This window comes from Ctenopharyngodon idella, chromosome 3 (genome assembly GCF_019924925.1).
Source record: "Ctenopharyngodon idella isolate HZGC_01 chromosome 3, HZGC01, whole genome shotgun sequence".
NCBI classification, from domain to species: domain Eukaryota; kingdom Metazoa; phylum Chordata; class Actinopteri; order Cypriniformes; family Xenocyprididae; genus Ctenopharyngodon; species Ctenopharyngodon idella.
The window spans coordinates 35,979,954-35,996,982 of record NC_067222.1 but is presented as its reverse complement, the minus strand read 5'-3'; the positions used below and the strand labels follow the sequence as shown (position 1 = coordinate 35,996,982).

The 17,029-nt window shown below is 38.8% G+C and overlaps 1 protein-coding gene across 6 annotated transcripts in view; it reads left to right on the top strand.

Moving 5' to 3' along the window:
* sdk1a (sidekick cell adhesion molecule 1a) overlaps positions 1–17,029 on the top strand; it is a 331,621-nt gene that overhangs the window by 204,977 nt on the left and 109,615 nt on the right. For 4 of the 6 annotated variants that reach the window (XM_051886567.1, XM_051886566.1, XM_051886565.1 and 1 more), the window contains exons 6-8: positions 12,131–12,157; positions 15,109–15,220; positions 15,850–16,040. In XM_051886567.1, the coding sequence (XP_051742527.1) occupies positions 12,131–12,157; positions 15,109–15,220; positions 15,850–16,040 (330 nt within the window). The remainder of the gene's footprint in view (positions 1–12,130; positions 12,158–15,108; positions 15,221–15,849; positions 16,041–17,029) is intronic. The other 2 variants (XM_051886569.1, XM_051886570.1) reach the window with 1 other exon arrangement.

Below are 17,029 nucleotides of genomic sequence, written 5' to 3'. Positions count from 1 at the left end.
TATTTCTACATCACTTTCTGCTCTAATAACAATGAAGTTACCATTTTCTCCCTCTAAGTACTCTTCAAGCCTAGTTGTATGTTCTCCGCTCAAAATATGGTCACAGTTTAGACAAAGGCATAAACTCAGCAACTTTTCTATGCTAAACCCTCTCTGTAATAACCACTTGTTCCCTGCTGGTAAAATAGATTTCACGTATACACAGTGGCAGAGAGTAGGCTTAGCCAGGTGTAGTGATTTTTATATAGACAACACGTTTGTCAGTTTTAAAGACCTTTCAGAGAAATTTCAATTGTCTCAGTCCAAACTATTTCCTTACTTTCAAGTCCAACATTTTATTCAAGCTCAGAGCTCAACTTTTCCTAACGTGCCACCTACTTCAATATAGGATAAAATTCTACAGTCTCCTATTGTTCTTAAAGGTCCAATTGTGACAATACATAAGATGGTTATGTCCCCAAATAATGTTTTAATTGAAAGAATTAGAGGTCAATGGGTAAAGGACATAGGAATTGAAATACCTGACAAAACTTGGGATGAGGCTTTGAATAGAGCAAATGGATCAACTTCTTGTGCACGCCTCAGTCTTATACAATTTAAAGTTATCCACCGTGCCTATTACACTAAAAGTAGACTTTCAAAAATTTACCCCAATGTTGATGATTTGTGTGATCGATGCAAAGGTGATAAGGTAGACTTTTTTCATATGGTCTGGGCTTGTCAAAAGCTGAATGACTATTGGACATTCATATTTAAAACACTAAATGAGGCCTTTAACTTAGATATAATACCCAGTGTTGAAGTTGCTATTTTTGGAGTACCAGAACATGGTGTATCATTGACAAATAAGGTAAAAAATGTTATTGCTTTTGCCACCTTACTAGCAAGAAGAAAAATATTATTGGAGTGGAAGTCAACAAACTCACCCAAAGCTTCACTGTGGATATGTGACCTGATATCATATTTAAAATGAGAGAAAATGAAGTATTTAATGAAAGGATCTGTTCAAAACTTTTATAAGACTTTGCAACCCATGATCACATACTTTGAAAATATGAAGACTCTCCCACTTAATTGATCATAGTAACTAAGTTTGATAAACTGATTTAAACACGATCACCATTGTTGTTTGGATTTATAAATATGTACAAACCACAAACATGTCAAAGACTTGAATTGTATTATGTTTTCTTTATTTTTTTTATTTAATTGTTACTATTTCAATTTATTTATTTATTTCTATAATGATATTTTTCATTTGTAAATGAGTATATTATTTAAAGTTTATTCACCATTTTATATTTTTATTTATTTATTATTATTATTATTACTATTGTCATTGTTGTCTTAATATTCTATGTATTATTTTGGCGGAAGCACTGCTCGCAGGGGGATGTTCTTGGCGACAAGCAAACTGGACCATGGTCAGAATGTCTGCTTCTGAACTGTCGGGAACTGCCGTGCAATCCCTGACAGTGTCACCAAGAGATAACCTTGTGAGATGGAAGCGTTAAGAATGCGCACTTTGTTGACATATCGCATCGCTGCAATGTTTAGCCAGAGATGGCGTTCCTGGACCACAAAGGTGGACATCGTCTGGCCGAGGGCCCGTGCCGCGTCTTCTCTCGCCCAGAGGACAAGGTCAGTCAGCATGTGCGGGACCTGCATCAACCCCGGCTCAGAACTACCGTCATGCGTTGCCTTGACCAGCAGGATGACCATAGCATGCAAAAAGGAGGCGGTCTGTCCAGCAGCACCGTGAAGCTTAACAGCTAGAACTGCCATCACCTCACAGGCACTGGATGGGTGCCACAGATGATTCCTCCAGGTGGCAGCACTTTGCAGGCATAAATGCACCGCAGTTGCACAATCCACCTGAGGAACCCCCATGAACCCCCTGACCATTCCACAGACGAGGGTAGTGAGAGAGGAAAAACTTTGAACAGATTTTGGCACTAATGTGCCTCCATACTGCCAAAGTTCTTCGTGCACTTCCGGGAAGAAAGGCATGGGGCAGGGTGAGGCGATCTTTTGCGTTGCACTCTGATCCCAGAACAAATCCACCAGCCGCAATCGCTCAGACCGAGTCTGAGCGCGCAGCGGCCCGGGAAAGCATGACTGTCAACTCTGAATCCGATTCAGATGATTCCTCCAGGTGGCAGCACTTTGCGGGCATAAATGCACCGCAATTGCACAATCCACCTGAGGAACCCCCATGAACCCCCTGACTGCCCCACAGACGAGGGTAGTGAGAGAGGAAAAACTTTGAACAGATTTTGGCACTAATGTGGCACTAACCAAAGTTCTTCATGCACTTCAGGGAAGAAAGGCATGGGGGCGGGGCGAGGTGATCTTTCACATCAATCGCTCAGAGCGACACGGTGGCCCGGTAAAGCAGCTCACTGGCACATGACACGCTGAGGAGCGGGAGATCCGCAGGGTTTTTCCCGGTGGAAAGCTCTCGCTGTAACCCTCAGTCTCCCAAAGTGTTGAACTGAACCCCGGCTGTGCTTTTACACACAAGCGGCGTCTGGGCAACAACAAAGGGGACTCAACCCTTTCGAAAAAGGAGAGTCATGACCTGCGTGTCGACATGATCATGTTCCCTCGAGAACATGAATCACCCACGAATGTTGTATCAACATGCTGGGCATGTGACACAGCGACCGTGGCCATCGGATGAAAACAGGAAACGACCGCATCCTGGAATGCATGGACAGAGAGGCGTCTTTAAAAAGACACTCGCTGCCATGCTTGATCTTTTAGGGAAATAGTCTTAGCCGAAGTGCCCAGGGGCAAGCTGGATGCAAACACCGCTGGAATGCGCCATCACACCTGCAGAGAGATCCCACGACGAGCTGCAAGAAAAATAGCAATTTCACGAGTTCACACTTACAAATAATCAGATATTAAATAGTATGAGTCGACTGTGTCTAAATATATGCTTTCACTCATGCTGATTGGGTAGATATGTTGATTACTGATTGCTAACAGCTGGCTGAAATGACGTGATGATTAGTCAGGTTATTTGAACATTGCTCCTCCTGAATTTTGTTAATAAAACATCATTAAAATTGCTGTTTTCGGAATATTCTCCTGATAGCAATTAAAATTGCTGTTATTTGCACAGATTTTTTATCTCAATAGAGGTGAATTGGAAAGAGCGATGGCTGTACAACCGCTCGGCTCCGAAGCAAAAGTATGAATGGAAGTGAGTATGCCGGTCCTATTTATACCCGGATGCCGGGGGTGTGGCCCGGCATGTAAATCTCACTGGCCAATTCCCATTGGCTCGTTTTGTACCACTTGGAGGTGATTGGGCTCCCAGGCAAGACCCCATTACGTCAGTATCGACATAACGTTGAACGTGACTGACTGAATGGGAACTCTCTATAATAAATGAAGCTGTCTATGCTCTGCAATGAATCATGTTTATACATTGTTGGTTGTAATGAAAGGATTCAAGAGCATGCAGAACTCGTGCTGAACAAAAACTCCACCCTTGTGAGTGGTGTTGAGCAGATTCTGACTAACTTAAACACATCTGATTGGCCATTGCATTCACTTACTCAACAGATATATCTGTGATTGGCTACATTGCTCAACGCTGCAAAAACACGTTGTAAATAGAAACCTTTGATGCTCTTCACAGAGCGCTTACACAAACACTCATGGGATATTTTAGAGAAGCCTGATATGAGAGGGTACCAATACTGCAGAATGGTAGCTATCGTCACATTAAATAATCGAGTAAATCTTTTTGGTGGGATGACTGTTTTGTGCTGTTGCACCTTGGAAGATGTCTGATTTATTTATACTTATTTGAGCCACAGATGTTTGAATACCCAGTCTGGGCATAAGAGGAATGAGATATTAATGAGATGAGGGAAAAGAAAGGGGAAAAACGCTTTTGAGCTACAGCTGTGCACACTGTCGACCCATCTGAATCATTGAAGAAGAAGTCTATTCTCTGGATGATTACTGGACAAGCATTTTATTTGAAACGGTTCAGGCTGTTTTTCTAACCTGAATCTTGCTCTCTGTTGTTCATACGCATCGCTGTACACTAATTAATTTGTGCAAAAAACAGTTGGTGTCCTCATTATTTCACAGACATTCTAGCACATCTTGAATTACAAGACCACTCTCTGGATAAATGGACAAGCACACATTAATTTGGCAGGGCCAGCTGCCAATTCAAAACATTTATTCAGCAAAAGTCTGAAGTAAGAAGACAAGAAGGCACTTTTACTTTAACTAGCCTTTGATCAGAGAGGAGACGCTTTATCTCTGCAGGGCTTTAAACTAGTACTCCTGACCCCAACAGTGTCGTACGTTCCCACTGCAACAGCATAATTAAATCATTAATTGGAAAAAAGTGTCCTCACCTGCTTTTATTAACATGCTCAGTGAATTTTACTATCCAATTAGATGCTTATTTACACCTGGCGAGTTCACTCTCTCTCGGATCGAGTGCTGTAATGAAGTGAATTACTGTTGAGACACGCCAGAAACTATTGTCCTGCTGCATATCACTAGTGTCTGCTCGCCTTGTCTGATGCACTGCCCCATGCTGCTCTCTCAGACCCTTTTGCCTTGTGAAATGCCCAAGGGGTCACGGTTTGGCTGGTGTAGAATGTCCTTGTTAGCCCCTGCTGGTAGGTTCCCAAACTAGACGCTCTGCAGGCAAAAGCATCTTACTCTGCTGACGGCCTTTCAAAATTTGAGTAGGGCCTGAAAATCTTATTTCTACAGCATTGCTGGTCACTAGCATGAGGTCTGTTTTGCATGGTGGGACGACCATCCATCCAGCCATCCATTCATCCATCTATCCATCCATCATGGAGGCTTTTTACTGTTGATAATGTAGGCTAGTTTTCTCCAGGTATTATAGACCTCCTTGGTCCTCCAGAGTGTCATGCGTGTCCTTTCGCTCTGCTCCGTCTCGAGACATCCGGTCATGCCCTTCTTCCAGGTGAAAATACCAAGCTTCTTTAAAGTTTAGCACCAGATCTCTGGTTGTCTTTCAACTTGATTGACATGGAACACTGAAAAGGTCACCTTGTGTCAACTCCAGACCTGACTTTCTGGGGCCCATCGTCCTTATTTTATTTCACCATTCTTTCACTGGGAAGTGGGAAATCACTCATCTGTCTGAACTGAGGGTCACATGGGGTGAGATCAGTTGCTTTGATGGGGATATTTGGGACTGAGAATAAGGTCCAAACAGTCTGGATTGTGTATGGCTGTATTTATTGTTCAGTCGTCTGCATTACAAAGAAATGCAAGTGTCAATCGATAAGATGAGCTTGTGGGGAGAGAATGCTAAGCAGCTCGAGTGCTATCAGAGATGGCAGAAACAATGTGGCTCTGTGACTGAAGGAAAGCTATTTGAGGGTCTCCATTTTTAAAGAGTTATCCGCACTCCATCTATTGTTTTCTGGCCTGAGCTAATGCAGTACCGTACGTGGGCGACAAAAGCCTTAACAATGCATCTAGCTTTTTACACCTCGTCTGTCACAATAGAATCTCAAATGCAAGTTGAGTGGGGTCTGCTTGGCGGTAGAGATCCATTAAAGTGAAAGAGAAGAACACAAAAGGAGAATATCCCTATGATTTATTTAATGAAAGTCTTCTGTGTAGGTCACACCAGACCTGGGGTATATTGCCCATTTGCAGCTTTGTCCAATTCATCTTGAATGCCCGGTGGAAACCTGTTGATTGACAGCTCCTTTGATAGCTTAGTGAACAGGGTGTGCTTTTATAAGATGAAAGTGTTTCATTTGACCCCAGAGAAATAAACTTTCTCTTCTTTATTGCAAAGTTATCCACATTGAATAGATGGACCAAATGGTTAAATGACATCTAATTTTTTTCTATGTACAAAATTTACACACTAGACCAGAATTGATAGAAATCAGAAGGCAACTCCAAAGGATAAAACAACAAACCTAATAACAAATCAGCTAATATTAGAGATGGTTACAGTTTATCTGTATGTTTTGATTTTGGATATATGTTTCAATAATAAATAGCTGAAAATTTGTGCTTGAGCTTAAAGTAAATATAAGGAATTGCTGCTAAATTTTTTCCGATGATATCCTGATGGCAATATATAATGTTTCTTAATGTATAAGTATGAGCAGATATTGTCAAAATATCATAATTCTGCAAAATAATGATCAGGGGCCGTATTCACAAAACATTTTATCTTACCACTAAGAGTTCTCCTAAATGGCAGTAAAAGTTCTTAGCTAAGAGTTTTCTCTTAAAACCTATTCACAAAGCTGCTGAGACCAACTTTTACTAAGGAATAGAGAGAAGTCTTAAGCTAAGAGAAAGGACGGGATTGACCTCGTTGCTATGGACTATGCCCACAGTGATTGGCTGATGGGGAGGAGTCTCTGTCAGCGAATCATGTTTATACATTGTTGGTTGTAATGAAAGGATTCAAGAGCATGCAGAACTCGTGCTGAACAAAAACTCCACCCTTGTGAGTGGTGTTGAGCAGATTCTGACTAACTTAAACACATCTGATTGGCCATTGCATTCACTTACTCAACAGATATATCTGTGATTGGCTACATTGCTCAACGCTGCAAAAACACGTTGTAAATAGAAACCTTTGATGCTCTTCACAGAGCGCTTACACAAACACTCATGGGATATTTTAGAGAAGCCTGATATGAGAGGGTACCAATACTGCAGAATGGTAGCTATCGTCATAGAAGTATTGTAGAATGAGGTATCATGTTGGCATATACAAATAAAGGTTTTAAAATAAAAATGTTGCCATATTCAAATAAAGGTTTTAAAATAAAAATGTTGCCATATTCAGTTAAAGGTTTTAAAATGTAGGTTAAGTGTCACTAATTAAACTAGTACATGTTCAGCTAATTGTCGGCCTCTTACATGTTTGCATCTCGAGAGATTGCAGAATTCAAGTGACCAATTATGTTTAAACAAAGTTTTGGAGGAGAACATTCAAACGTTCTGTCTAATCAGCTTGAGTGGAGGTATATATACACAGACAAGAGCCGACATGGTTACCTCACATAGTTACCTCGTCCTCGACAGTTTTCTGCATCCCTCCGCCAACCCGTTCCTCACTCTTGGCTGGCTGGGATACGAGGAGAACTCTGGATTTGGGCAAAATTCCAAGCTCGGAGCCCTTGATCCCCCTGGACAGCACGCCAAATACGCTTGTTATATATATTTTTTTTACTCTATTTGATCATTTGTAAGTGTGAACTAGTGAAAACAATTGCCACAGGTAAAGATTTATTTTTGGCGTTTTATTGTAGATTCAAATCTATATGTATATGTAATATGTATTGCATTTATGAAGAAAAGGCTCAGCACCCAATGCTCTATCGCTATTGCCTCAATGGTGTACAGTGTCTTTGGGCGGATTGCTAAGGCGGATTGGCACCAACTATCATTTAGGACTTTGATTTTGTCTTAGTGACTTAGGAGTCCTCTTGACTACTCCTAGTTTTTCACAGATTTAGGAGATAGTTTTAGCGCTAAATGCTTTGTAAAATACTCTGAGAGCAAAAATTTAGGAGTCCTAAAATTAGGACTGACACGCCCATTATTTTTAAGACTTTATTCTAAATCGGCAAGTTAGGAGCTACTTTTAGCCTTAAGATGTTTTGTGAATACGGCCCCAAATGTTCTTTTGCCATGTTAGACTCAGAAAGAGGCTGAGGTGAGCTGTAGTCACTGGTGTTTCTAAGAGCAGACTTTCAGGTCCATTACTTTGAAGTTCTGCCTCCTAGTTGGGGGAAACAATAAAAGTGCATGTCTGAAATGTGAGACTCAAAGAGAGCAGGGTTTCGCTCAGGCTAATTATGCCACATCCCACACCTACCATGTGCTACCTGAACACAATTTCAGAGAGCTGGTAACAAAGACCCTTTAAAAAACCTCTACCTCCACACCAGCTCTTAGATTTAAGGGGACGTCACTTCAGAGCAACAATGTAGACCATTCACTCTCATCCTATGCAACCTCTACCGTTCTAACAGGCAACTCCATGGTTTGGCAGAACAGACGCTTGGAAAATCCGTCACATTAAAAACATCTAACTCGGGATTCCATGGCTGTTTGCAGGTGTGACTAGCTCAGAGGCTTGCATTGGTATTGTGGTGATATCAAAGACTGCTCACAGCATTTTTGGTGCCAGCAACAAGAAGAAACAGCTCTTTAAATGAATCGTTCGCCCAAAAATGATCATTAATCATTAATATATTTCCAAACCATATTGTTCAGTCAAGCGAGTCATAAACAAATCATTCTTTTCAGGGTTATTATAGTTTTGCATCTTTAAATTACACTATTCTTATTTTATTCTATTTCATCTTCAGTTTGTTTCTTTTCAATTTAGTTGAGTTTTTGTTTGTTTTCACTTTGGTTTTTTTTTTTATCAGTTTATTGGTGTATAATTTCTAAATTATTACAATCTATTGGCTTTTTTCATGTTTAATCAAGGCAGGTTGTAAAATACCATGCTTGTTTATGCACCATTTATATAAAACTTTAATTAACTAGTGGCTGGGGGTGTAACAGTACACACATATGTACCGAACACTGTTGTTTAATGCGTTTGCGATGCTTTTCCTTTGCATACAACTTATATCTTACGGATGTATACTTACCTGTATTTCCATTTCGCATTTTTGATTATCCTGACCGCAAGTGAGTCTATATTTAACTTTGCAGACATCAGTGAATGAGAGTCGACGTGCACATGCGTGTCAAATAGATGGAGCGGATTAAAATGGGAGCGCAATGATACTAACTTTATTCTAAAATATTCTGCTAACGTATTTTGCATCCAAAATATCGTCCCCCAAAACTTCAGTGTGTGTTGCTGCCAGTTGCAGCAATATTGACTTTGTTTATCTAAAGACAGACATAATTTGTTCAATAAACCACTGTTTAATTAAAAAAAAAAAAATAATAATAGTTTAAACTGTGACTTCAAAACTGAAAAAGTTTTTTTTTAGGTTTGGCATCATGAACATTTATTTTAGTTTTTCTCAATTATGATAGATTTTATTTATTCATTTCAGGTAACCAAAATATTTTAGTTTAGTTTTCATTTTAGTTTTTGTTAACAATAATAATGAATTATTTTGATGTTTGACTTAAGCCATATGGATCACTTTTGTGAAGCTTTTTGTCTTTTTTGGAGCTTGAGAGAGGTAACAAACAGTTTTTATTTGGAAAAGATGAGTATGAGTTGGCTTTTTTTGTGTATGTATATGTAACTATATGAGAATGAGTACTTTTTTTGTTTTTTTTGTTTTTCATTTTTTGCTGAACTGTCCCATTAATCCTCAGGAGCTCATCCCGTTTTGACAGACCACATTGAATGAGTTAGCATGTTGCCTGCGGGGTTAGATGTGAGAAAGAGGGAGTGAAGACCACAACAGGGTCTGCCCGTGAAGAGATGCCAAACAAACTAACAATGAATATGGATCAAGCCCTCACACACGCAGAGCAATCTGGGACACCAATCCTGTTCAAATCCATTTATGTGGAGTCTGTCTAAATAGGACCTGAGAGCCAGCTTCTGCCTGCAGGGCCTCAGGGACAACCCGGACTAGCAGAGTGGTCCCATCACCCCCTCCTTACCTGGCAAACAAGTGACAGAACACAAACAGAACAAGTCCGTGAGGAACCAAACCCCACTGTGTGCTATTGACAAGCACTGGAATAGCCTCAGCTCTGTCTTTATTCACCAGCTAACACCTGCCAGCAGTTCACCTTAACAGAACTAGTAGGCTGGAAACAGCACTTAAAATCAGAAGTCACACATCAGCTGTCAGCGTAAGGTGTGGATGAGGTCAGAGCGATTCCATTGCTATTGTTTGGGAATGTTTCTTTTTTGGGGCTGCATCTGTCATAGGGCATGACCGAATTCGAAATGTTGTCTTCCGTTATTTGTAATATTTATGAAGAAAAATACCCCCATAGAGTATAAATTATGGAACAAGCATGAGAATAAGCCTCCCATCTAATCTGGTTCATTTTATAGACCCTCGGGTTCCTGATGTCAGTCCGACCTCCTATTCCCAGGTGCCAGTCGTTCAGATTCACGAACACTGCTAGAAATCACACGTCTGTCCTCAGTGTGCTGGTGGATCACTGCTGTTTGCCTCTATCTTCTTCTTTTACGCCGACATGCTACGTTCGTCATCCACGCTAAACCTGCCGTGCAACAACAAAGCAAATATTTGTCTCTTAGGCATTATCTACAAATGCACATATTTCCTTATATTTTCTCGGCCGTGTTCTGTGGACGCCCGGCTCGCTCATCTGGCCCTGTTTGTGTGACAATACCTTCTGAAGAAACTCCTACATGTGCCTTGAAGTTTCCCCAGTCCCTGAATCACTGAATATTTTATAGCTTTAGTGTCTTTTTTGCCTGTCAATCTGCCAGCTGTTCTCCTTTCTTTCTTTCTTTCTTTTGTTTGTGTGTGTGTGTGTGGTGTGTGTAGTGTGGTATCAGATCACCCTTTTACGCTTCATAGGAATTCATTAGGCATTGTGTAAATTAAGGCGACGACAGATTTAGGGGAGGAAAACAAGGACGTCTTCACCCCTCTTCTGCTATTTATCGTCTCTGCCCAATTCTCTCCAGCCTTGAAAAGGCTGTTCTGGCATGTTCCTCCACATCTCAACTGCAATTAACTGTAGGTCATGTACTTGTACATTATCTCTATTCGTGTCTCAGGGTTGCTGTGCTGCTGTAAAAACAGGTCCAAATATAGAAACGCATATAGACTGTCATTGTGCAGTGTGAACCTTTTTAAATCTTGTTTTGAATATATTATGATCTCATTTTCACATTTCACTAATTACATAGTTTGTCTATACCATATATGGGTGTTTCCTCAAATTTGGCCACTTATCCATGTTCCAGTAGTAGATTTTAATTAAAACTTTTTCTGTTTATTAGATTAAGGTCTTCTTACCTTAGCCCAACTCACAACAGTAAACTTATAATAATGTTTTGTAATTCAAATGGTACTGGTAGGTTTAAGCAGGAAACACGAGTATGCAGCCGTTCGTCTTTGCGTCATTACGTCACGTCTGTTTGCGTAAAGAAGGAGTCCCAGCTAGTAGGCTATATGTGAGGATGCTGCAGGCGGCGGATCATTTATAGCCTTTTCTCACAGCAGCTGCAATAATTAAATGTGTCATTTTGATGACGGATTGTAATCCAGAAAGGTCCAAACAACTTTATCTGTTACTGACAATTAACAATTAACAGTGACAACTGGAGATTCACCCATAGTCAAAAGCAAAAGACGTCGGACTGCGGAGTGGCTACAGAAATTGAACGTCAAAACATTAGATTCATCTGTGCTGAATACTTACAGACTGCAGCTTTAAATGATTTTAAATAAAATGTTAGTGTACTTGTTTACCAAAGAGACAACAGTGAAAAATAAAACATGAAGTGCATGTTGTGTGAAGAAAACAAAGAAAAATTAATGTAAATGAAGGTATTTTTTGCGACATTACCATTCAAGCTGTATTTTTAGTAAATTATGTAAAAAAAAAAAAAAAAAAGGTTGAAAATAATATTTTGATTGTATTCAGTATACATGAAATTCTAGATATGAAATTAGCCTTAGAAAGACAAAGAAGTTGTTTTATTTTATTCAGCATTTTATTCCAAAAAATGTTAAAGATTCACTTCCAACAGCATAATTTCCATCACAAAATAATAAGAAATTCATTACGTCATTAAAGATGTGGTGGAATTGACAATGTAGTGAGGATTTTTTTGGGAAAAAAAAAAAAAAAAATGACACTGTAGACAAGGTAAAAAAAAATAAAGTGTGCCATATGACCAAAATTGCCCATAGTTGAAGAAACACCCACATATAAGTTTAATATGATTTACACAAGAAGGAAATGTTCCTAGATCCTGGAACAACATTCCTGTTGACCAGTTTGTGTTTTTTGGGGTTAGGCCCTATTGATGCCACAACATTCCCTACTTATGTGAATCATATGTGCGTATACAGTACATGCATACTGTAAATTCACTGTTTTGGCTGGTATTTGTCTTTTTATTTATTTTTTATTTTTTGCCTTTGCTGCCGGACAGCGAACAAGAAGTACCGTGGATCACATGGTAAGATATCTCAGAAAAACAAGTTCAAACCCACACCAGTGGAGAACATTTGTTTTTATCTTGTTTTATCTTTATCTCATTTTTATGCACTAGCTAAAATGAACATACAAGTCTGTAAAATCATTAGTTCCATCTTAACACTTCTGTTCACCTATAGCACAGGTTTCCATCCAAGGATTTTTATGCGAAAAAAGGTTTAGCACTTTAAAATGTTTAACGATATAGCTGATGGAAATGGCATTTGTTAATAAAATTTCTCAAATGTCGACACAATCTTTTTCCATTTAGTTTTAGCACATAAAATCTATATCTATAGTTTAAATGTCACAAAAATGAGTTTCTCCGTAGATCGTAGTTCAAAGGTGCAGCACAAGGATGAGGAAACTGTCTTGAAAATATCTGCAGCTCGACAAAAATAAGCAGGGTGTCTGGTGAATTAAGGAACTAGGAAGACTGTTAGAGTTTTCAATGCTGACAAAAAGAAAGGTCAAATAAAATACAGAACTGTATCTGAATAAATAAAAGTAATGTCATAAAATCGTGAGTCTTTTAGCGATATAACAAAACATGCGACAATGCATTTTTTTTAGGGATGACGTCATTACGCACACACTATTTTATCGGTAAAAGGCCAACTGGATGGAAACATCTTGGAGACAGCAAATTTCGCAAACATTTTTTTGCACATATTTGCTTTGTCGATAACAAAACAGTGTAAAAACTGAATAGGAACTTGGCTTATGAAATGTCTTTGAGTTTACAGCTAGAATTCAATGAAATGGCATTTCCAGCTCTGTGGACAATAAAAATCAGACTTGTGTTCATGGGAAATAATTGATTTAAAAGCAGTTTTAAGAATTCATAATGAACGTTAAGACTTGCAGATTGTGGTCAATTTTTTGTGATGTAAACATTCCATATTCAACTTAAAGGAATAGTTCACTTAAAAATTATAATAAAATTGTCATTTTTGTGAACTATCCTTTTAATGGGCCATTGTATGACAAAATTATTGCTACTGTGGTAACACAAATTATTACTTTGACTCAAAACCCATGGCTAGCTATTCAAAGAACAGATTCAGCAGCCCAAGGACAGTCCTAAAACAATTATTTGAGTTTGGGCCTCAGCCGAGTTGACAATCATACACCGAAAATGAGATAACATAATCTAACATTCATAAACTAATATCATTTACAGTACATACTGTAGATAAGAAAAGTAGAGATAGAGAAGTTGAAGAACCAAAACTCTTTAAAATAGAAACTGATGTCTGGCTCATTTGTCCAGTGGTGGTCATGTGGTAGAAAGAGGGAATTGGGCTGTTTACCACATCCCTGATGAATTTAGTACAATTATTGCCTCCCATGGCCACAGGTGAAGCAACTTATCCATTGAAGCAGAAGTAGGCAACCGGATGATCCCCTGAAACACACTTCATACCTCACATATGATAACACTGCAGGATTTTCGCTCTTGCTGCTCTAAAAAAAAAATATGAGTCTTTCAATAATATCTTAATGTATTGCAAAGAGTTGCCCCATCTGCAAATACAGAGAGAGGGAGGGAGGCCCATACGCCCCACGCAATCTGTTTCGGTCTTGGCTGTTACCAACACAAAAGCCCGCTGGAGACTTTGTTATAGGAAACACATTCCTATTTACAATGAGTTCAAGATTTAGCTTAAATAAGCATTCCATTTATGATTTGTGAGAATTATAAGAAACTTTAAATCATTTATCAATGTTTTCAATGTTCCCGTCTCATTGAAACATTTGTTTCAGTCCACATGGTGTTTATGCAACATAGAGAAGTTTGTCTTTTCTGTCAAGAAATACTTCAGCCCTGCAATATTGTAATATTTGCTGGAATTTTAGCCCAAAGTACAAACATAAATCATAAAGCCAAATGCAATCTTTAGCAGTGACCTTTAATATTCTTTTTGTGAATATTAAAGGTCACTGACAATATTCAGATTAAAGCTTGGCCAATTTTTCAATTAAACTATTACATTTGGTTCCCTCCATTTTGAATATGTGCTTATGACCTCTGTACGCTCCTTGACATATTTAATAAGTCACATCAGATGCTATCTGTAATTGGAGCGGCCCGTCCCTTTAAGGACTTCTGCAGTATCGCATGAAGTTACTGACAAGCTCCAGTTTTTGAGTTCAACAGCTCCTTCATGCATTTCGTCAAATTCGACATCAAAGGCTTGATTCTAGCATTCGACTTAGTTATTTAAATCCTCATTATCATAAGATTTCAATATTTTAGATATTCTCTAATTTTCCCCTGGAAAGAATGAGGCTGATTTAATAGGCAGTATTTAATTTTTCACTATTAGACGAGAGACGTGCTTGGGTCATTTTAAAAATGTAAAAAGCATATTTTCATGCAAGAATGATTTCGCATAACAGCCGGAGAAGGGGGTGGGGAGGAATCCCACCGTTTGGAGCGTGTTACAGGACTACTGCCAAAAGATTAATTATTCAAAGTATTCTGTGTCAGGCAGGCATAAAACATAAAGAGCTCAACTCTCTGTCTTTTGTCTTTTTCTGAGTGATAATACCATGGCTGATTTAGTATAGATCCCACTTTAACATGAAATCTGTTGTTTTATATTATTAACTCACTACATTCAAATTTGGGACATAACTGATCATTAATTTAAACGCGCATGCATTTTAGATCCTTGCTGAAAGAAAAGAACTGCTTAAACCTGCCTAGCCTGGTCAAACTGTCTAGGCTTGTTTGTTTTGATGGATTCGTGGGGATTTTGGGTACTTCTGGATCATCCAAACCAGCTAAATCAAATTGGCCAGTCTAAAAGACCAGCAAACTACCTTAGGCTGGTTCAAGTTGTTTTTTTCAGGAGGGAAAAAACATTGTAGAATCAGATGTACTGTAGATCTAAAGTTCTCTTTTTTTTAACCTTCTCTCCTGGTTAGATTCAGAGGCCCCGGCGGACCCTGTGGCTCCAGTGATTGTAATCTCACCCCGAAACACTACGGTGGTGGCCGGGGTCAGTGAGGCTACGCTGGAGTGTGTAGCTAATGCACGGTGAGTATGGCTATATGGACACACACTGTTCCCAGCAGCACGCAGTTCATTTGATACTCATTTACCTCTGACGGGTTCACAGCAATCAATATTTACACTTTCTCCATTTAACCTTCATTTCAAAGCCATTATTATAATAGTTGCTAAAGTAACACTTACAGGGCATTGAACGTGTTTTCCGGAAACATCAGGGATCAACAGGATATATGTAAGATTTTAAAGTTGTAAGAATTTTGTAAAGTTTTTGAAAGTTTGCTCAACATAATATTTTAAAATGTAATTTATTCCTGTGATGGCAAAGCTGAATTTTCAGCATCATTACTCCAGTCTTCAGAGTCACATGATCCTTCAGAAATCAATCTAAACATTTATTATTATTATCAATGTTCAAAACAGTTGTGCTGACACATTTTCTTCAGGATTCTTTGATGGATAGAAAGTTCAAAAGCATTTTTTTTTTTTTAAATTTTGTAACATTATAAGTGCCTTTACTGTGACTTTTGAGCAATTAAATGTGCACTTGCTGAGTATAAGTATTCATTTCTTTTAAAAAATGGAAGTGTATGCCAGCAAAAAATGGTTCTACTATCACTTCTAAGTCACAATTTTTGCACTGCTGTTCTCCACAGTCCGGTTGAAAAGCTCAATTTGGTGTGGCGAAGAAACGGCGTGGAAGTGGCGACCGGTGTGGGCTCCTTTGGCCGACGCTTGACCATCATCAACCCAACTAGTGCCGACGTGGGCATGTACGTGTGCGAAGCCTCACTTTTAGACAGCAGTGTGAAGCCAGCGGAGGCCAGAGCCTTCCTCTCCATCACAGGTAAAGCACCTCATCCAATAAAAGCTCCATTTCTTCTCTCCGACACAATGCTTTCACAGCTGTATGCCTGCAGAAAAAAATCCACCGTCTTAATGGTTCCACTCAGTGGGGAGTGATGAACAGCAAAGCCCTCTGATAGGTATAGCACTACATTACTGCGCATAAAACCTCAAATTACACACTGTATTAGCTGAGCTAAGAGCTTTTAGGAGAGCCTCAGGCATTACAGCTATCGGTCACAGTGCTCTATGAGAATATCACCAGGTAATATTACACATTAGGATCATCCCGAACACACACCGCTGAAGTGCCATCAGACCTATTTCCAAGTCATTTGATTTACTTAAAAAATACAAAGTGCACATAATTTGTAGTCTTTTGAAATAGTGGCGTGTAAAGAGATAAATCTTAGAGTTATCATATCTTTAGGACAGCTCAATGCATTATGAAAAAAAGGAAGCTGCATCTGCTAACATCTTTGTGTTACATGAATATGATGTTAAGTTAATAGAATAGGTTGGATGGCTCCTTAAGGAGACATTTCTACCTCATTTGACATGTAAAATTACTGTATCTATTTAAGTCAGATAGCATAATGTTCTAATAAAAGTGGTCTAATATTTAATATTATTAGTATTATTAATATATTTATATACTAATTCTAATTCTGTCATTAATTACTCACCCTCATGTCGTTCTACACCCGTAAGACCTTCGTTCATCTTCGGAACACAAATTAAGATATTTTTGATGAAATCCGATGGCTCAGTGAGGCCTCTATTGCTAGCAAGATAATTAACACTTTCAATGCCCAGAAAGCTACCAAAGACATGTTTAAAACAGTTCATGTGACTACAGTGATTCAACCTTAATGTTATGAAGTGACAAGAATATTTTTTGTGCGCCAAAAAACAAAATAACGACTTCAAACAAAGCAGTGTTTTGAAATCTGTCATCACTAGATATTTTTGAAAAATATATATTTATTT